This window comes from Chaetodon trifascialis, chromosome 3, assembly GCF_039877785.1.
Source record: "Chaetodon trifascialis isolate fChaTrf1 chromosome 3, fChaTrf1.hap1, whole genome shotgun sequence".
Taxonomy (NCBI): Eukaryota; Metazoa; Chordata; class Actinopteri; order Chaetodontiformes; family Chaetodontidae; genus Chaetodon; species Chaetodon trifascialis.
The window spans coordinates 14729748-14742578 of record NC_092058.1 but is presented as its reverse complement, the minus strand read 5'-3'; the positions used below and the strand labels follow the sequence as shown (position 1 = coordinate 14742578).

Below are 12831 nucleotides of genomic sequence, written 5' to 3'. Positions count from 1 at the left end.
GTGGTGGCGGTAGCCCACTATCATCTCTTTATCGTTATCGGAGAAAAAGACGAAGAATAAAAACGTTAGTTTAGCTAGCATAAGCAGCTAGCGTAGCTGTGTGTTTTGAGAGGTGTTTGCTTGTTCACATTTAGCAGCCCACCAAGACAAATTCATCAAAGAACCTTTCATCCTGCGAACACACCAAACCCCACTTTAGGTATGTTTTCAACAAGCTAAGATGAAGAGACAAACGCTAGTGATCAAACCAGCTAACGTTAGCCTTTGGTAGCGACAGTAAACGTAATTTTGTAAAGTAGAGAGAAACATGTTGACCCGGCTAATGCTAGCAATAGAGAGCTAGCTAACGGTTTGTAGCTAATTGTAATGTTAGCACCCAGGGTTAAAGTGACATAAGAGCCACTGTACGGGCAGGGCCAATTTCTAAATGGTCTCTCCAGCCAAAGATATCTCGCTAAATTACCTGTCCTACCCAGATAACATAATGCTAACGAACCCTCTAGACTGTAAGCACAGCCGACTAACGTTATTCAGCATTTTTCTCCAAATAGTGATGTAACCTGACTGGATAAAAGCACATAGTGGAGGAGTGGTCTGGTTTACGTCTTTGGTAGATTTTGGGCTAATGTAATGTGGCATTGTGTGGTTGCACTGTCATGTAACTGGCCTGCTATATTTTGACATGTGAACACAGGACACATGACTGGAATTATAACCGAGCAGGACTGTACATCAGTCTGGGCCCTGTCTTTTCACTGTCATCTATGTCGTCCATGTTGGCTAAAAACAAGATATAATTAGAATGAAATGGCTGTTGCATAATGACATGTACAGTATCCTTTTGCACTGGTTAGCAATGCAAATGTACATGTGCTGTAGAATAGTGTAGGCCATTTGTATTCTTTTTTGTACTAAATATGAAATATGTCTGTGGTACCACTTTTCTTGTCCACAGAATGGGGTCTCAGGATTAGCTCTAAATATGCACCTGTCTTTCTTCATCTAAAATAGGACATTATTTGTGAAAGAAAGTTTTGCTTATACTGTATCGCCTAAAATAATGGAACTTGCCACTTTCATGCGTCCTTTTTCATAGGTTTCATATTCTGAAGGTCACATTCATCTGGTACTATAACAGTGTGGCACTACTGGCAGTCCTGTGACCCAAGAAAATAATGTGCTGCAGCTGAAGATGGGTGGTAGCGGCTCCAAATCCAAAGGATTTTGGCCTTTTTCTGGCTCAGGTAGTACGGATGATCCGACCAAAGATGGAAACGAACAGTCCCTGGCAAGAGGTCGAAGTTTCCCAAGTGCAACACCTTTTGTGTTTACTAGACGAAGGTAAATATGGCCTCAGCAGCATGTAGCCCCTATCACACCTCTCTTAGGTGTTTTAGCAGACTCACTGTCCTTGCCCCCTTTGTGTCCAGAATTTTAAAAACACCGGTCATTGAGAAATGTGCCGATGTTTGCACAGAAAACATTCCCACACATTCACACTCAGCCAGTGTTGCTGACACGGGACAAGCTGGAGACATAAATTCACACTGACGATAATTCTGACCCATTTTCAAGCACATTATAGTATGAACCAGGGACCGGGATTTGTCAGATCAGGTGATAGTTGTTCATTCAGCCAATTTCCACAACAACGTGCCCACTCCGACACAAGCGTTGTGCTCCGCTGCTGGAGCTGCTCTGTTGTGGTCATAGCTGCCGTCTTGCTCACCACTGTTGTACTGAGCTGTTATTTGCTTACAGTGCTCCCCGCCTTTTCAGACCCAGACATTTTACCCACAGGAAGACAGCTGACTGAATGCTCTGATTTCTTGCACTATTTTAGATGAGGGAGCTAAGGCAAAAGCTGCAGCTCGTTCTGTTTTTTAATGCTCACTTGCTTATTGGTTTGAATTGCTTTATGTTTTCTTGTGGTTGTGTATTTTTTAGTTGTCTCTCTCATTGACCAACTCTCAAATACAGTATGTGTGAAAATGTTTGATATTCAATACGTTGTGTGATTAAAAAAATACTGCTAAAATGACTTTGGTACTATTTGTAGTATATCTATCTGATTCTATTTTAAGGTTTGGATGCACACGGTCATATTATGTACGTACGGATGATTCATTTTGTCTCTGCTGCAGCTCTATGTACTTTGATGAAGATGGCGACTTGGCCCATGAGTTCTATGAAGAGACAATTGTGACAAAAAATGGACGGAAAAAAGCCAAGCTGAAGAGGATTCAAAAAAACCTAACACCTCAGGTGAGGAAACCATCATTCCTACACCAGCAGTACTTTACTCACCAACAGAGGTTCTCTGTATTATGAGTTTAAATAATTTGCATCCCTTTGTCCTTCCAGGGAATTATAAAGCTGGAACACCCTTGTATCCATGTAGATTTCCCAGTTGTCCTTTGTGAAGCCTGATGATGTCCAAGGAGCATCTCAGACTGTCTACTGTGTCGACTCCGTCCTGTGGTTTCCCCTACAGCTGGAAGCCTGAGCCACCTTTTAAAATAACACGATCTCTTGATATGTTTGATGCCCTTATGTGGACAGGCTGATGCAATGTGTGCTGAGCCTCTGCATGTGATCTGTTTTTGGCTTGTGTGCAGTTAGACACAGAATAGGTCACCAGTGGAGATCTAGAAGGGTGCCAAGTTGGCAAAACCTACTCAGTTTACAGATCATGGTTTGTATGCATGTAAGTGTGAATGTGTGTGCAGACACAGGATGAAGTGTGACAGAGTCCTGAATTTATTGCTGCAGATTGTTTTCTGGTATGATTCATTGAACCATGAGGAGTTTAAGGAGAATGTAACCAGTTCTTCCCTCTGTCACAGTCATATCTGGAGCGGGAAAGTTTAAGTGCACTCTTTAGTTTTTCGACACCATCATGACTTGCTTTATTATGCATGGAACAGGATCTGCTTATCGGTAACAGCCTAGGGAGTTGACAATCAGTGGCCCACAAAATCGCAAGTGGATTCATGTCATAATGTTGGATGGACTGGCTTCAGTGCCCTCAGAGCCACACACGTTCACAGCAGCAGTGAGTCTAGTAAGAGATCCTGTTGTTTCCTTTGCTGCTTTGGCATACTATGTTTCACTTTTAATTTATTATAACTGTTTTTTAATTACAATTTGAAATGCTAAACTGTGTCATGGTACTTATTTTTTTTTTTATATCAATACGTTATAGTTGAACAGCATATTAAAGTGTATTTACTTCATACAGGACAAAGAAAATCCATGGACATATTTTCTAATCATTGCCTCTAAATATCAGCGAATTTCTGTAAATAATATTTACTCAAGGTCCACTTACTGTACTTGGGAGTTTGGTCAGTGGTTAGATTCTCTGCCAGGATATATTCTGTATGATTGCCTGTAAAGATGTGACCAAAGAACCATACTTAGGTCAAAAGTTAGACCTGCATACTTGGAAATATTCACAAAAAGTAAATCATTGGCTTTAAGGGAAGTCATAAACTGTATTTCTGGAATCCTGATACACGGCATGTTTTGCAATTTATTTTAATGCAAAATATTGAAATAATGAAGTGATTTAATTTCAGTCACATCAAATCATGTTATGTAGGGAATTAAGTTCCTGAAGATGAAAATTCATATGTTGTAATATGTTTTTGTGATAGAAAATATTTTTGCGATAGCTTGTGTAATGCTACCTCCACGCGGAGGTTTGTTTATGGGGCTGCTAGTAATCTCCACTGAAATGCAAAGAAGATGAAGCAATGAAGAGGAAATCTCTTCATCTGCGTCAAATGTGGCCTTATATAATAATTATTGGCAGGCTTTAAGAAGTATTTGTCAAATCATCTCTTATAATGACAGAATTCAGCTTTTTGGCAAAGGTTGTAGACACGAGAATGAGCTGACAGGATCTGCTCATGTTGTGGAAATAATGCTCCTGACCTCCACCTGTGATGAAATGAGCCACCTGCATAGGAAATTGCCAAGGCAAACCACTGTCGGGAGGTGAGGTAAGTGTGTGTGTGTGTGTGTGTGTGTGTGTGTGTGTGTGTGTGTGTGTGTGTGTGTGTGTGTGTGTGTGTGTGTGTGTGTGTGTGTGTGTGTGTGTGTGTGTGTGTGTGTGTGTGTGTGTGTGTGTGTGTGTGTGTGCGCGTGCACTAATGAGGGATGGCTGAAGTTAAGAGAAGTGAAGGCCATCAGGGTTTTCCATGGGAAAGGGTTTTCTCCAAAGCTGTCTGATATTGTTCTCCTCAGAGGATGAAGAGGTCTGTGCCAAAATCCACTTCACTTTATTGCTTCCATGAAATGATTTTGCTCCGCACAAGACTTTGTGCTTTTTTTTTTTGCTTTTTTTTTTTTTTTTTTTTGTACCATTTTCAGCTGAGTCTGGGAGAGATGTGGCAGCACAATTACTTTTTGTTGTTTACTTTCACAAAGCTGAAATAATATGCAGGGCCATGAGGTGAATTGCAGTATTGGGGTTAAAAAAAAAGAAGAAAAAGATTTGACTCAGCAAACCCACCCACCCTCTGGCTTTGCTGGCAAGAGGTAGAGGCACATTTCAAGACATGAAATCTCAATGTAAGGTAATACAGGAACCATCTTTTACCCTCTCACTAGAGAGAGTTTTTCTTAAAACGTTGCATTGTCAGATGAAAGTTTTCGTTTTCTGGAGGAACTGCTTTCATAAGAGCAATCTATTAGTCACAAAGTCTTTAAGTGTGTGTTTGAAAAGGTAATATTTGAGCATTGAGGTCAGTTGTGTTAAAACACACACTTTGTCAATATAACCTTAATCTGTTTTCTTTGAAAAAAGTGCAAACAGAGCTCTTAGAAAAGATCTTTTTCAAGTAATTCACTAACTTGGAGATACAATGACTATAATGGCTCGATGTCCATGGGTTTTCTTTAGTTCAATAAAAGGTTCTCAGTAGGTTATGAGTCATGTTTACCTTCTCAGTGCTTGAAAAATGGCACATTTGTGATGCATAAGTCTTAACCATCCACCTAGTATGAGTTACGAAATGAGTTAACCTCAACAAAAGTCCCCGTAAGGTGAAGTCACTTAGTGGCACCATGGTCGTTTTAATTCATGCTGACCTTCACACCTTATTGTTTATGCCTGTGGTGAGCCTAATAAGTTCTGGACAAAATTTAATGGCCCTCATGTAAGATCTTTCTTTACACACATCACATAACAAAGAGCCTAGTTTGCTCAACACATTATTAATTTAAAATCACTTTTAGAGGATTTCAGCTGCCAAATTTGTGTTTTTGACATTTCTCACTATTTTCAGAAGTTTTACAATCCAAATAATCAACAGTAAAATGCTGCATTTACACTAATAATATAATGATATGACATAATAGTGCAACAGTCACAGGGGATGTTATTCTGCATTGAGTACTTTTAATACTTTAAGTGTGTGTGTGTGTGTGTGTGTGTGTGTGTGTGTGTGTGTGTGTGTGTGTGTGTGTGTGTGTGTGTGTGCGCGCGCGCGTGCGTGCGTGCGTGCGTGTGTGTGGTTTACCCAAGCAAACTTATCATCACCTGAGGATCATGAGTAATAGTAATAGAAATGTTGCTTAAGCTGTGAATTTGTTTGATATGCTTTCAGTTGGCTCATGATGGTAAAACCTATAAACTATGATGCCGCAAATACTGTACTTGAAACATTTTAATTCTGTGCGTCCTGTCAGTTTCATCAGAATGATGGACTTTTAACAGTACTGACTTGAATCTGGCTCAACTGGACGATGTCAGTGCAACTCACTGAAACTCCCTCTCTTCAAAGCAGGCAAAACCTTATGGTGGGGTGTTTTACACGTGTGTGTAAGACGGAGGTCAAACAGAGGTGGAGTCTGCTGCATGTTTAAATACCAGTCAGTGGTTGGTTTCAACACAGAATCAACAACTGCTTTTGTCTCTATGAGAGTATGATAATGGAGCATCCAGTACCCAGATTGACCTGCATGCATCCCAGACCTGAATGTCTTGACTGAACCACTTTCATCTGGACATTAGAGAGGAAACGGTTCCTGGTAAGACACATTATTTGGACACATTGTGAAAAGACAGATAAAATAATGTATTCTTCCATTTTTAGTGTGAATGCTTGCTATATTTTTTTTCTAGCACAGTGGGACTATATTTGCTATCATTCAGAACAAGTTCATGTTCAAGCTCAATGTATACTAGAATAACCTGACAGCCTTTAAGACACAGTGACTGTCCTCAGAACAGATGCAGATCTGATTCTATCTCAAAGCACTTTTTATTGCTAATATAATGCCTGCTCTGAGTAAGATGCAAGTACTTATTTTAGGCTTATTTTAAGCAGCCAGATGATCCACAGTTCAGCACAGGCTATGAAATTATTACGGGCACAGAAAATACAAATACAATATGGTTTAAGGGAGGGCATTGTAAGCAGGTGTGGTCCACTGCTTTTGCTGAATTCCATTACATAAATAAACACAAAAGAACCAAATTGTGCCCTCAGTAAGTCCCACAAAGTAACCGTCCGCCAAAAACTGATCATCTGTTTTAAAGATAGCTAAACTGGTAAGAATGATTGGATTGGTTTCAATCTAGCGGGTAAAACAATGCAGAGGCATAAGGATGATTGCAAGAAATAATGTCTCAATTTTATAAATTACCCATCGTAAATCATGATAATTAAAGTCTGATTTCCAAATATAGGTCGAAACAAGGACATTATATGTATTAAGCATACATAAACCCCGGAAACAATAGTATAGTATTGTCTATAATCAAGTTAGATGTCACGTGTGACTGCGCTGCAAACTGCAAACACTTCCTTGGCAACACTTGTGATTATTCGGTTACAGAATAAAAAAGATTTTTTTTTTTTTTTTTTAAACACGCTAACAGCTTAAATATAGGCTCATGGTATGAACCTAATATCACAGTCGTGTTAAAGTGCCATGTTTTACATCTCAGGAAGTCTTTTCTCGTTATCAATGAAACTTTCCTCGACAGTCAATCCCAAGCAGGATTTGGGGAAGAGCGAGAGAGGAAAAAAAAAAAAAAAGTACTTGAGGAAGAGAGTACTTTGGTTTTTATTTAAGGGGAGTGAACGGCACTGGTATCTAATTTTACTCTCAAATTTACGACATGTGGGGTTGCGATCATGGAGAAGTATAAAGAAAATTGAATTCCAAATTAAAACTCCATGCTGACTTTATACATATTCTACAAAAAAGGCAAATTATGTCTTTCATAAATTCAAATCCCCCCCTACTCAAGAGGTCAATACACTGAACTGTTGTTGCTCAACGGTGTACCCGTCATCACCGCTCCTGCCGTGATTCCTGTTAGCCGAGCTGGCATATTTGTTAATCATCAGCATGGATTAAGCGTACTGTGACTGTTACTTTTCACATGGCAGGACAGTGGAAAAGCAGTTTCTCTGACGGTTTCATGAGTGGAATAAGCCCGTGTCATCAGCTTCATCAGAACAGGTCAGACTGGATGCGAAAGAAGGAACTACACGTTAGCTAACGTAGCATGTTTGCCACTTGACGCTAGTTTAAATGAAACTTTTAGCCAACTTGGCTAAGTTATGTGAACTTAGTTCGTGGACTGACGAGGTGGAAGTTGTTCGAGAGAGGAACAGTTAACAGCTGAAAGAAGATAGTTTATCGTTTTGTGCTGTACGTTTTGCGTTAACCAGATTTAAACCCACTTGTCACAACTGATTTCCGAATCAAAATGATGAATGTAACGTCGATGGAAGAGGTAGTTTTTAACCATACTTGTTGGCAATTAGCGGTTTCTAAAAATCTAAAGATTATGAATAAAGATTATGCATTCCCCTATTTTCGAGTTCATTCAAACTCGGTCTACCTGTGAGATCATGCTGCTCTTAATACACCTGAAACCATAAAACATTTCCTCAAAATCAATCTGAAGATTTGTATTGCTGTTAACATTTGTATTGTATAAGATTTGTGATATCAGTATTCAGTGCCCTTTTTGGGATTTAATTCAATTTTTGGTTGAATTGAACAAAACAGCTTTATTTTCCCTTTCTAGAGAAGGAGGAGAGAAGGTGAGCAGTGACCATGGAGGCTGTAGTCCACTGTCCCTTCACCACAGCTGGCCAGCTGCCTTGGCTGCTTCTGACTCTGTTTACATCGTGGACAGTCTTGTGTTCAGCAGATCTAAAGCAGGCAAGATGGCCACTATATTCCCAGAAGCCGGTTCTTCTCGCCTGGAATGCCCCAACACAAGAGTGTGCGCCACGACATCGTGTAACTTTATCTCTGGACCAGTTTGACATTGTGGCGACCCCCAATGAGGGCTTTGTCAGGCAGAACCTCACAATTTTCTATAAGGAGCGCCTTGGCTTGTATCCCTATTATGAGCATGGTGGCACTGCAGTGAACGGAGGCCTTCCACAGCTGGCCAGCCTCACTCAACACTATAAAAAGATGCCAGAAGGTTTGCAGAAATATATACGTGAGCCAGAGGCGAAAGGTTTGGCTGTTATTGACTGGGAGGAATGGCGTCCGTTGTGGATCCGAAATTGGGATATGAAAGATATCTATCGAAGTAAATCCCGTGAAATGATGGCCAAAAAGAACCCTAAGTGGACCCCAGAACAAGTGGGAAAAGTTTCACAGCAAGAATTCGAGCTATCAGCTCGCAAATTCATGCTGGAGACTCTAAAACTTGCCAAGAGTTTGAGGCCAAATCAACTGTGGGGCTTCTACCTGTTTCCAGACTGTTACAACCACGACTACAAGAGTGACCTGAAGAACTACACAGGCCGTTGTCCTGGTGTGGAGATGGCCCGCAATGATCAACTGAACTGGTTGTGGATGGAATGTACTGCATTCTTCCCGTCCATATACATGGGTTCTGTACTAAGCTCTACAAATTATGGACGCCTCTTTGTCCGAAACAGGGTAAAGGAGGCGATGCGGCTGGCATCTGTGGGGGATGGATTAGCACGTCCTGTTTTTGTTTATACTCGCCCGACTTACATCAATCAGATGACCCTCCTGACTGAGGTTAGTTGGCTAGAGCAACAGTTCAAGTACCAGGACATGAGGATTATCATTATGTTCAGTTATTATACTGTGTGGGCTGGAGACCACACATTGCAGATGGATTGAAAAGGGTTAGGGTTTGATTGTAGAGAATCTACAATATCAAGTACTGTTTATGCTTTAACTGTACTTGACACCACAACAACATCACTGTCACTGCTGAGAGAAGGTTGGCTAAAACACAGATTAACATTACACTTTGTTAAAAGTGTATTTGCGTAATGACCATTTACATTTGTATTTATTCATTTCTATTGGCTTTAGTCCTTTCAGTTTTCTGTGACTATTTTCCCCCCGTTGCGTGCATGTGCTGACCTGTTTGTGTAAATGTTTTGTAGACAGATCTTGTCTCCACCATTGGTGAAAGCGTTGCACTTGGCGCTGCAGGTGTGATCTTCTGGGGCGACACCTCCTATGCAAGCAGCAGTGTAAGTGTCGTACCCTCTCCGTTCATTTGATGCTGAATAGGCTAGTGTTCAGTAATTTGCAGTTAATATCCCTTCTTTCTTGTTTTTGTTTTTGTCCGCAGGCTGACTGCTCCACAATAAATGAGTATCTTCAGGGACCGCTGGGCCAGTACCTGCTTAATGTGTCTACAGCCGCAGAACAGTGCAGTAAGGTGATTTGCAAATCCCGCGGCCGCTGTCTGCGCAAAATACCAGACAGTGACGTGTACCTGCATCTCAGCCCCTTAACGCACAGCATCACCAATCAGGGTGGCCAGCTGAAGGTTGCAGGCTTGCCTGGCCAAGCCGAGCTGGCCCATTTCCGCGCACACTTCCAGTGCCAATGCTACAGTGGGTACAGGGGTGAGGCTTGTGCTCAGAAAGAAAAAGGGCAGAATAGAGCCTCCTCTGTCTTAGGGGCCTGGCCCCTTTGCTTTTTACTCCCACTAGGACTCCTCACTCTGCTACACTGAGGAATCTGACAAGTCCAAACTATTCATTGCTTCTGCCAGCCCTGAAAAGGACAGTTCAACATAAAGGTGGTGAGTTTCTGTGCGCTAGTGATACTGGTGCATTGACTGCAGGAGACAGACAGTCCTGTCACCAGAGATCTCCCAGTATGATGGGAGGCCGTTGTCCCAGCACACACAGGAATATTTGTCTGACAAGCTCTGATAGAGCTTCAATCTCAGGACCACCTCCTGGAACTATTGCAGCAGATCATTAACTTGTATCAAATTATGTCAAAAATCATAACAGGAGATACTGTACACTATCCCCTCACAGTCAGTGGGACTGTGTAATTTAGGGACTGTTCCCACAGAGCATATAATGCCTCATAAAAAGACTGCTCAAAGGTTTTTTTAGGATGGACACTGCGATAGAACAACACGAGGCTTAAGCCAAAAAAAAGTGGATGAATGGTACATGTGATGATCAGCAACATACAGTATTGACAAGTTGTTGGAGCATCGCAACAAAACAACTTTCGGTATTGTTCATTTGCGCACTGCTGCCTGTTTGAACACCATACTTTATGTCTGTTGATGGATCAAGCTGTTTAGTGTTATGACGTGGCCTCATGAATGAAATCTAAATAGTGCATTATGTCAGAAGGTGATGAATTAGGAGTTTTACATTTCTTCGGTTGGCTTTGGCTTATAGAAACAACATGGCTGGACCTGCCTGTTTCAGTTCAAAATTGTGCCTTAACTGGGCTATGAAGTGCTCTTCTTTATGGTTGCCTTTGTTTACAAGTTGGGATTATTGAGGTGTTCATCTCAGCCCTCTGCTGGGCACAGTGCTTTACACTAATATTAATTCCAAATACCAACCATTTGTTTGTTCTGTTTTTTAAATTAACAGAAGATGTATATAAAAAGGAAAGGGTGGACAGACCTTTAAAGAAAAGACAAATGTCACAACTTGAAAATGTTTGAGCAGAAATTCCAAAAATCTGTTTATTTTTTTTCAGTTATGTAATGTTTCGCTGAGTAAGTCTTAGCCACACTCCTTTGATAACCACACGTAAGGGATCCTTTTGAGAATGTTTGTGTTAATGCTAAGATGATTTGGCTGATATACTGATTTGCTTTTAAACTCTCAAATATTGATCAGAAGTCCTGCATTGATCAGGCTTTGTACACAAATGATCACTTTTGGTTTGCTTCGTGTGTAGTTTGACTTGCGTGCACAGCAGTTTGTGTCCGGTGTCTGCCAGTGACACTGTGCTGATAGCAACTACTGTAGCTACATCTTCATGTTAGTTTATTAGCACGTAAATATATTTGCTAGACTGAAGCTAGCTGAGCAGTTTCATATTTATACAGTAGGTTCTGTATTTATTCTATATGTCGAAGCTCAAATAAGTACTTAGCTCCCTAAAGAGAGCTATGATACTAATGGGCAGGTGGTAGGTTTTGCTGTTTCTCGCAGACTGAACAATTGAGAATCACAAAAATAGTATTGCAATAGAACGTTTTATGTGTGCTGCAAACCTTTTTTAAAATACTGCACTTTAACTACTTTTTCATTGAGGCGGATATAGCTTCATTTCAAGATGATACTCATAGGAGGTGACACAATGTTCTGTTGCTGGATACAGAAGCTTGTTAGGCATACTGTCAGTGCATTTCAGTACAATAGTGTTTTTCCATTTATTGTGTAATGCTTGAGATACGTTCCACTGTGAATCTTGTCGAAAAAGAAAATGGGTGCTTCTGTGATTGTTATACTGTCCCTCGCTTGGCTTCCATGAGAATAATCAAAGGTTTTTTTGTCACCATCTTTAAATGTGATACAGCAAAGACGAGATTTAGAAAACCAGGTCTGACACAGTAACACTTCAGTTAGGTAGTAGAGAATGGGACGGTATCACACATGTATGATGCACATTTCAACCCACTGTACTATTTTGGCAAGTTAAAGCCAAGGATCGCAATTTACTTTTCAATAGAAAACTATAAACTAATCGTATTTGCAGTTTTAGCTTTTTAACATCAAGTACCACATACTGTCAGCCATTTGAAGACATACCAGAATGTTTTAGAGATGTTTTCTCATCTTGAAGACAGCCATTGCTTTTAATTTATTGCACATTTATTGATATGAAACTTTGAACTTGAGACTTTGAACTTGTTTGAGATGAGCAATTATCAGTCACTGTCAAATCTGAACCAACAATCCACCCGCGTACCAGTAATAATTAGTACACATTTTTTATTATAAATTAAATTTACACCATTAAATGCATTATTGTGTGCTGATGGTGATGGATCACTACACTCAAGCAAGTTTCCAGTCTCTGAAACTAACATCAGTGAATCAGTGTAAATCCATGGCTGCCCGGAGGGTAAAATTATCAAAAATCTAAAACACACGTAATCTTCTAACTTCACTTTTGTACCACTCAGCTTCAGCATTGATAAAGAAATGAACTTACTATACAAGCCTTATTCTGCCTAAACATATTGGTGTTATTGTTTGAAGCCAAATCTGAATAAAATCAAAGGGTTTTGTATTTGATAACATTTCATAGTCACCTTTTTCATCAGAGAAATGAACTGTTTAAGTAGGAATTTGAATGGGTTTTTTCTGTTTCTCTCATTGTGTTGTGTGTAGACTGTAGTCTACTGTGGATTCTGTCCATTTGACAATGTGGGTTTACTATGGGTGAAAAAATGGTAAAAGAACTGAAAAATACAGACAGTGTTTTCTTGGAACAAAAACACAGAGAAAACAGGGTATAAGCAATTAAAAGTCAATGTCACAGCAAGGAGAAAGTCAAAAATGAAAAATGGCATGCACTAGA

At 40.2% G+C, this 12831-nt stretch overlaps 2 protein-coding genes across 2 annotated transcripts; both read left to right on the top strand.

Moving 5' to 3' along the window:
- Positions 1-62: 62 nt before the first annotated feature.
- On the top strand, positions 63-3160 carry tusc2b (tumor suppressor 2, mitochondrial calcium regulator b). The gene is made up of 4 exons (XM_070992060.1): positions 63-199; positions 1097-1341; positions 2145-2265; positions 2365-3160. The coding sequence occupies exons 2-4, from the start codon at positions 1193-1195 to the stop codon at positions 2428-2430; spliced, it is 336 nt and encodes a 111-aa protein (XP_070848161.1). The 5' UTR covers positions 63-199; positions 1097-1192; the 3' UTR covers positions 2431-3160.
- Positions 3161-7367: 4207 nt separating this feature from the next.
- Positions 7368-12556, top strand: hyal2b (hyaluronidase 2b). Its single transcript, XM_070959909.1, has 4 exons — positions 7368-7482; positions 8059-9036; positions 9414-9503; positions 9605-12556. Exons 2-4 carry the CDS (start codon positions 8086-8088, stop codon positions 9992-9994), a joined length of 1431 nt encoding a protein of 476 aa, XP_070816010.1. The 5' UTR covers positions 7368-7482; positions 8059-8085; the 3' UTR covers positions 9995-12556.
- Positions 12557-12831: the final 275 nt, after the last annotated feature.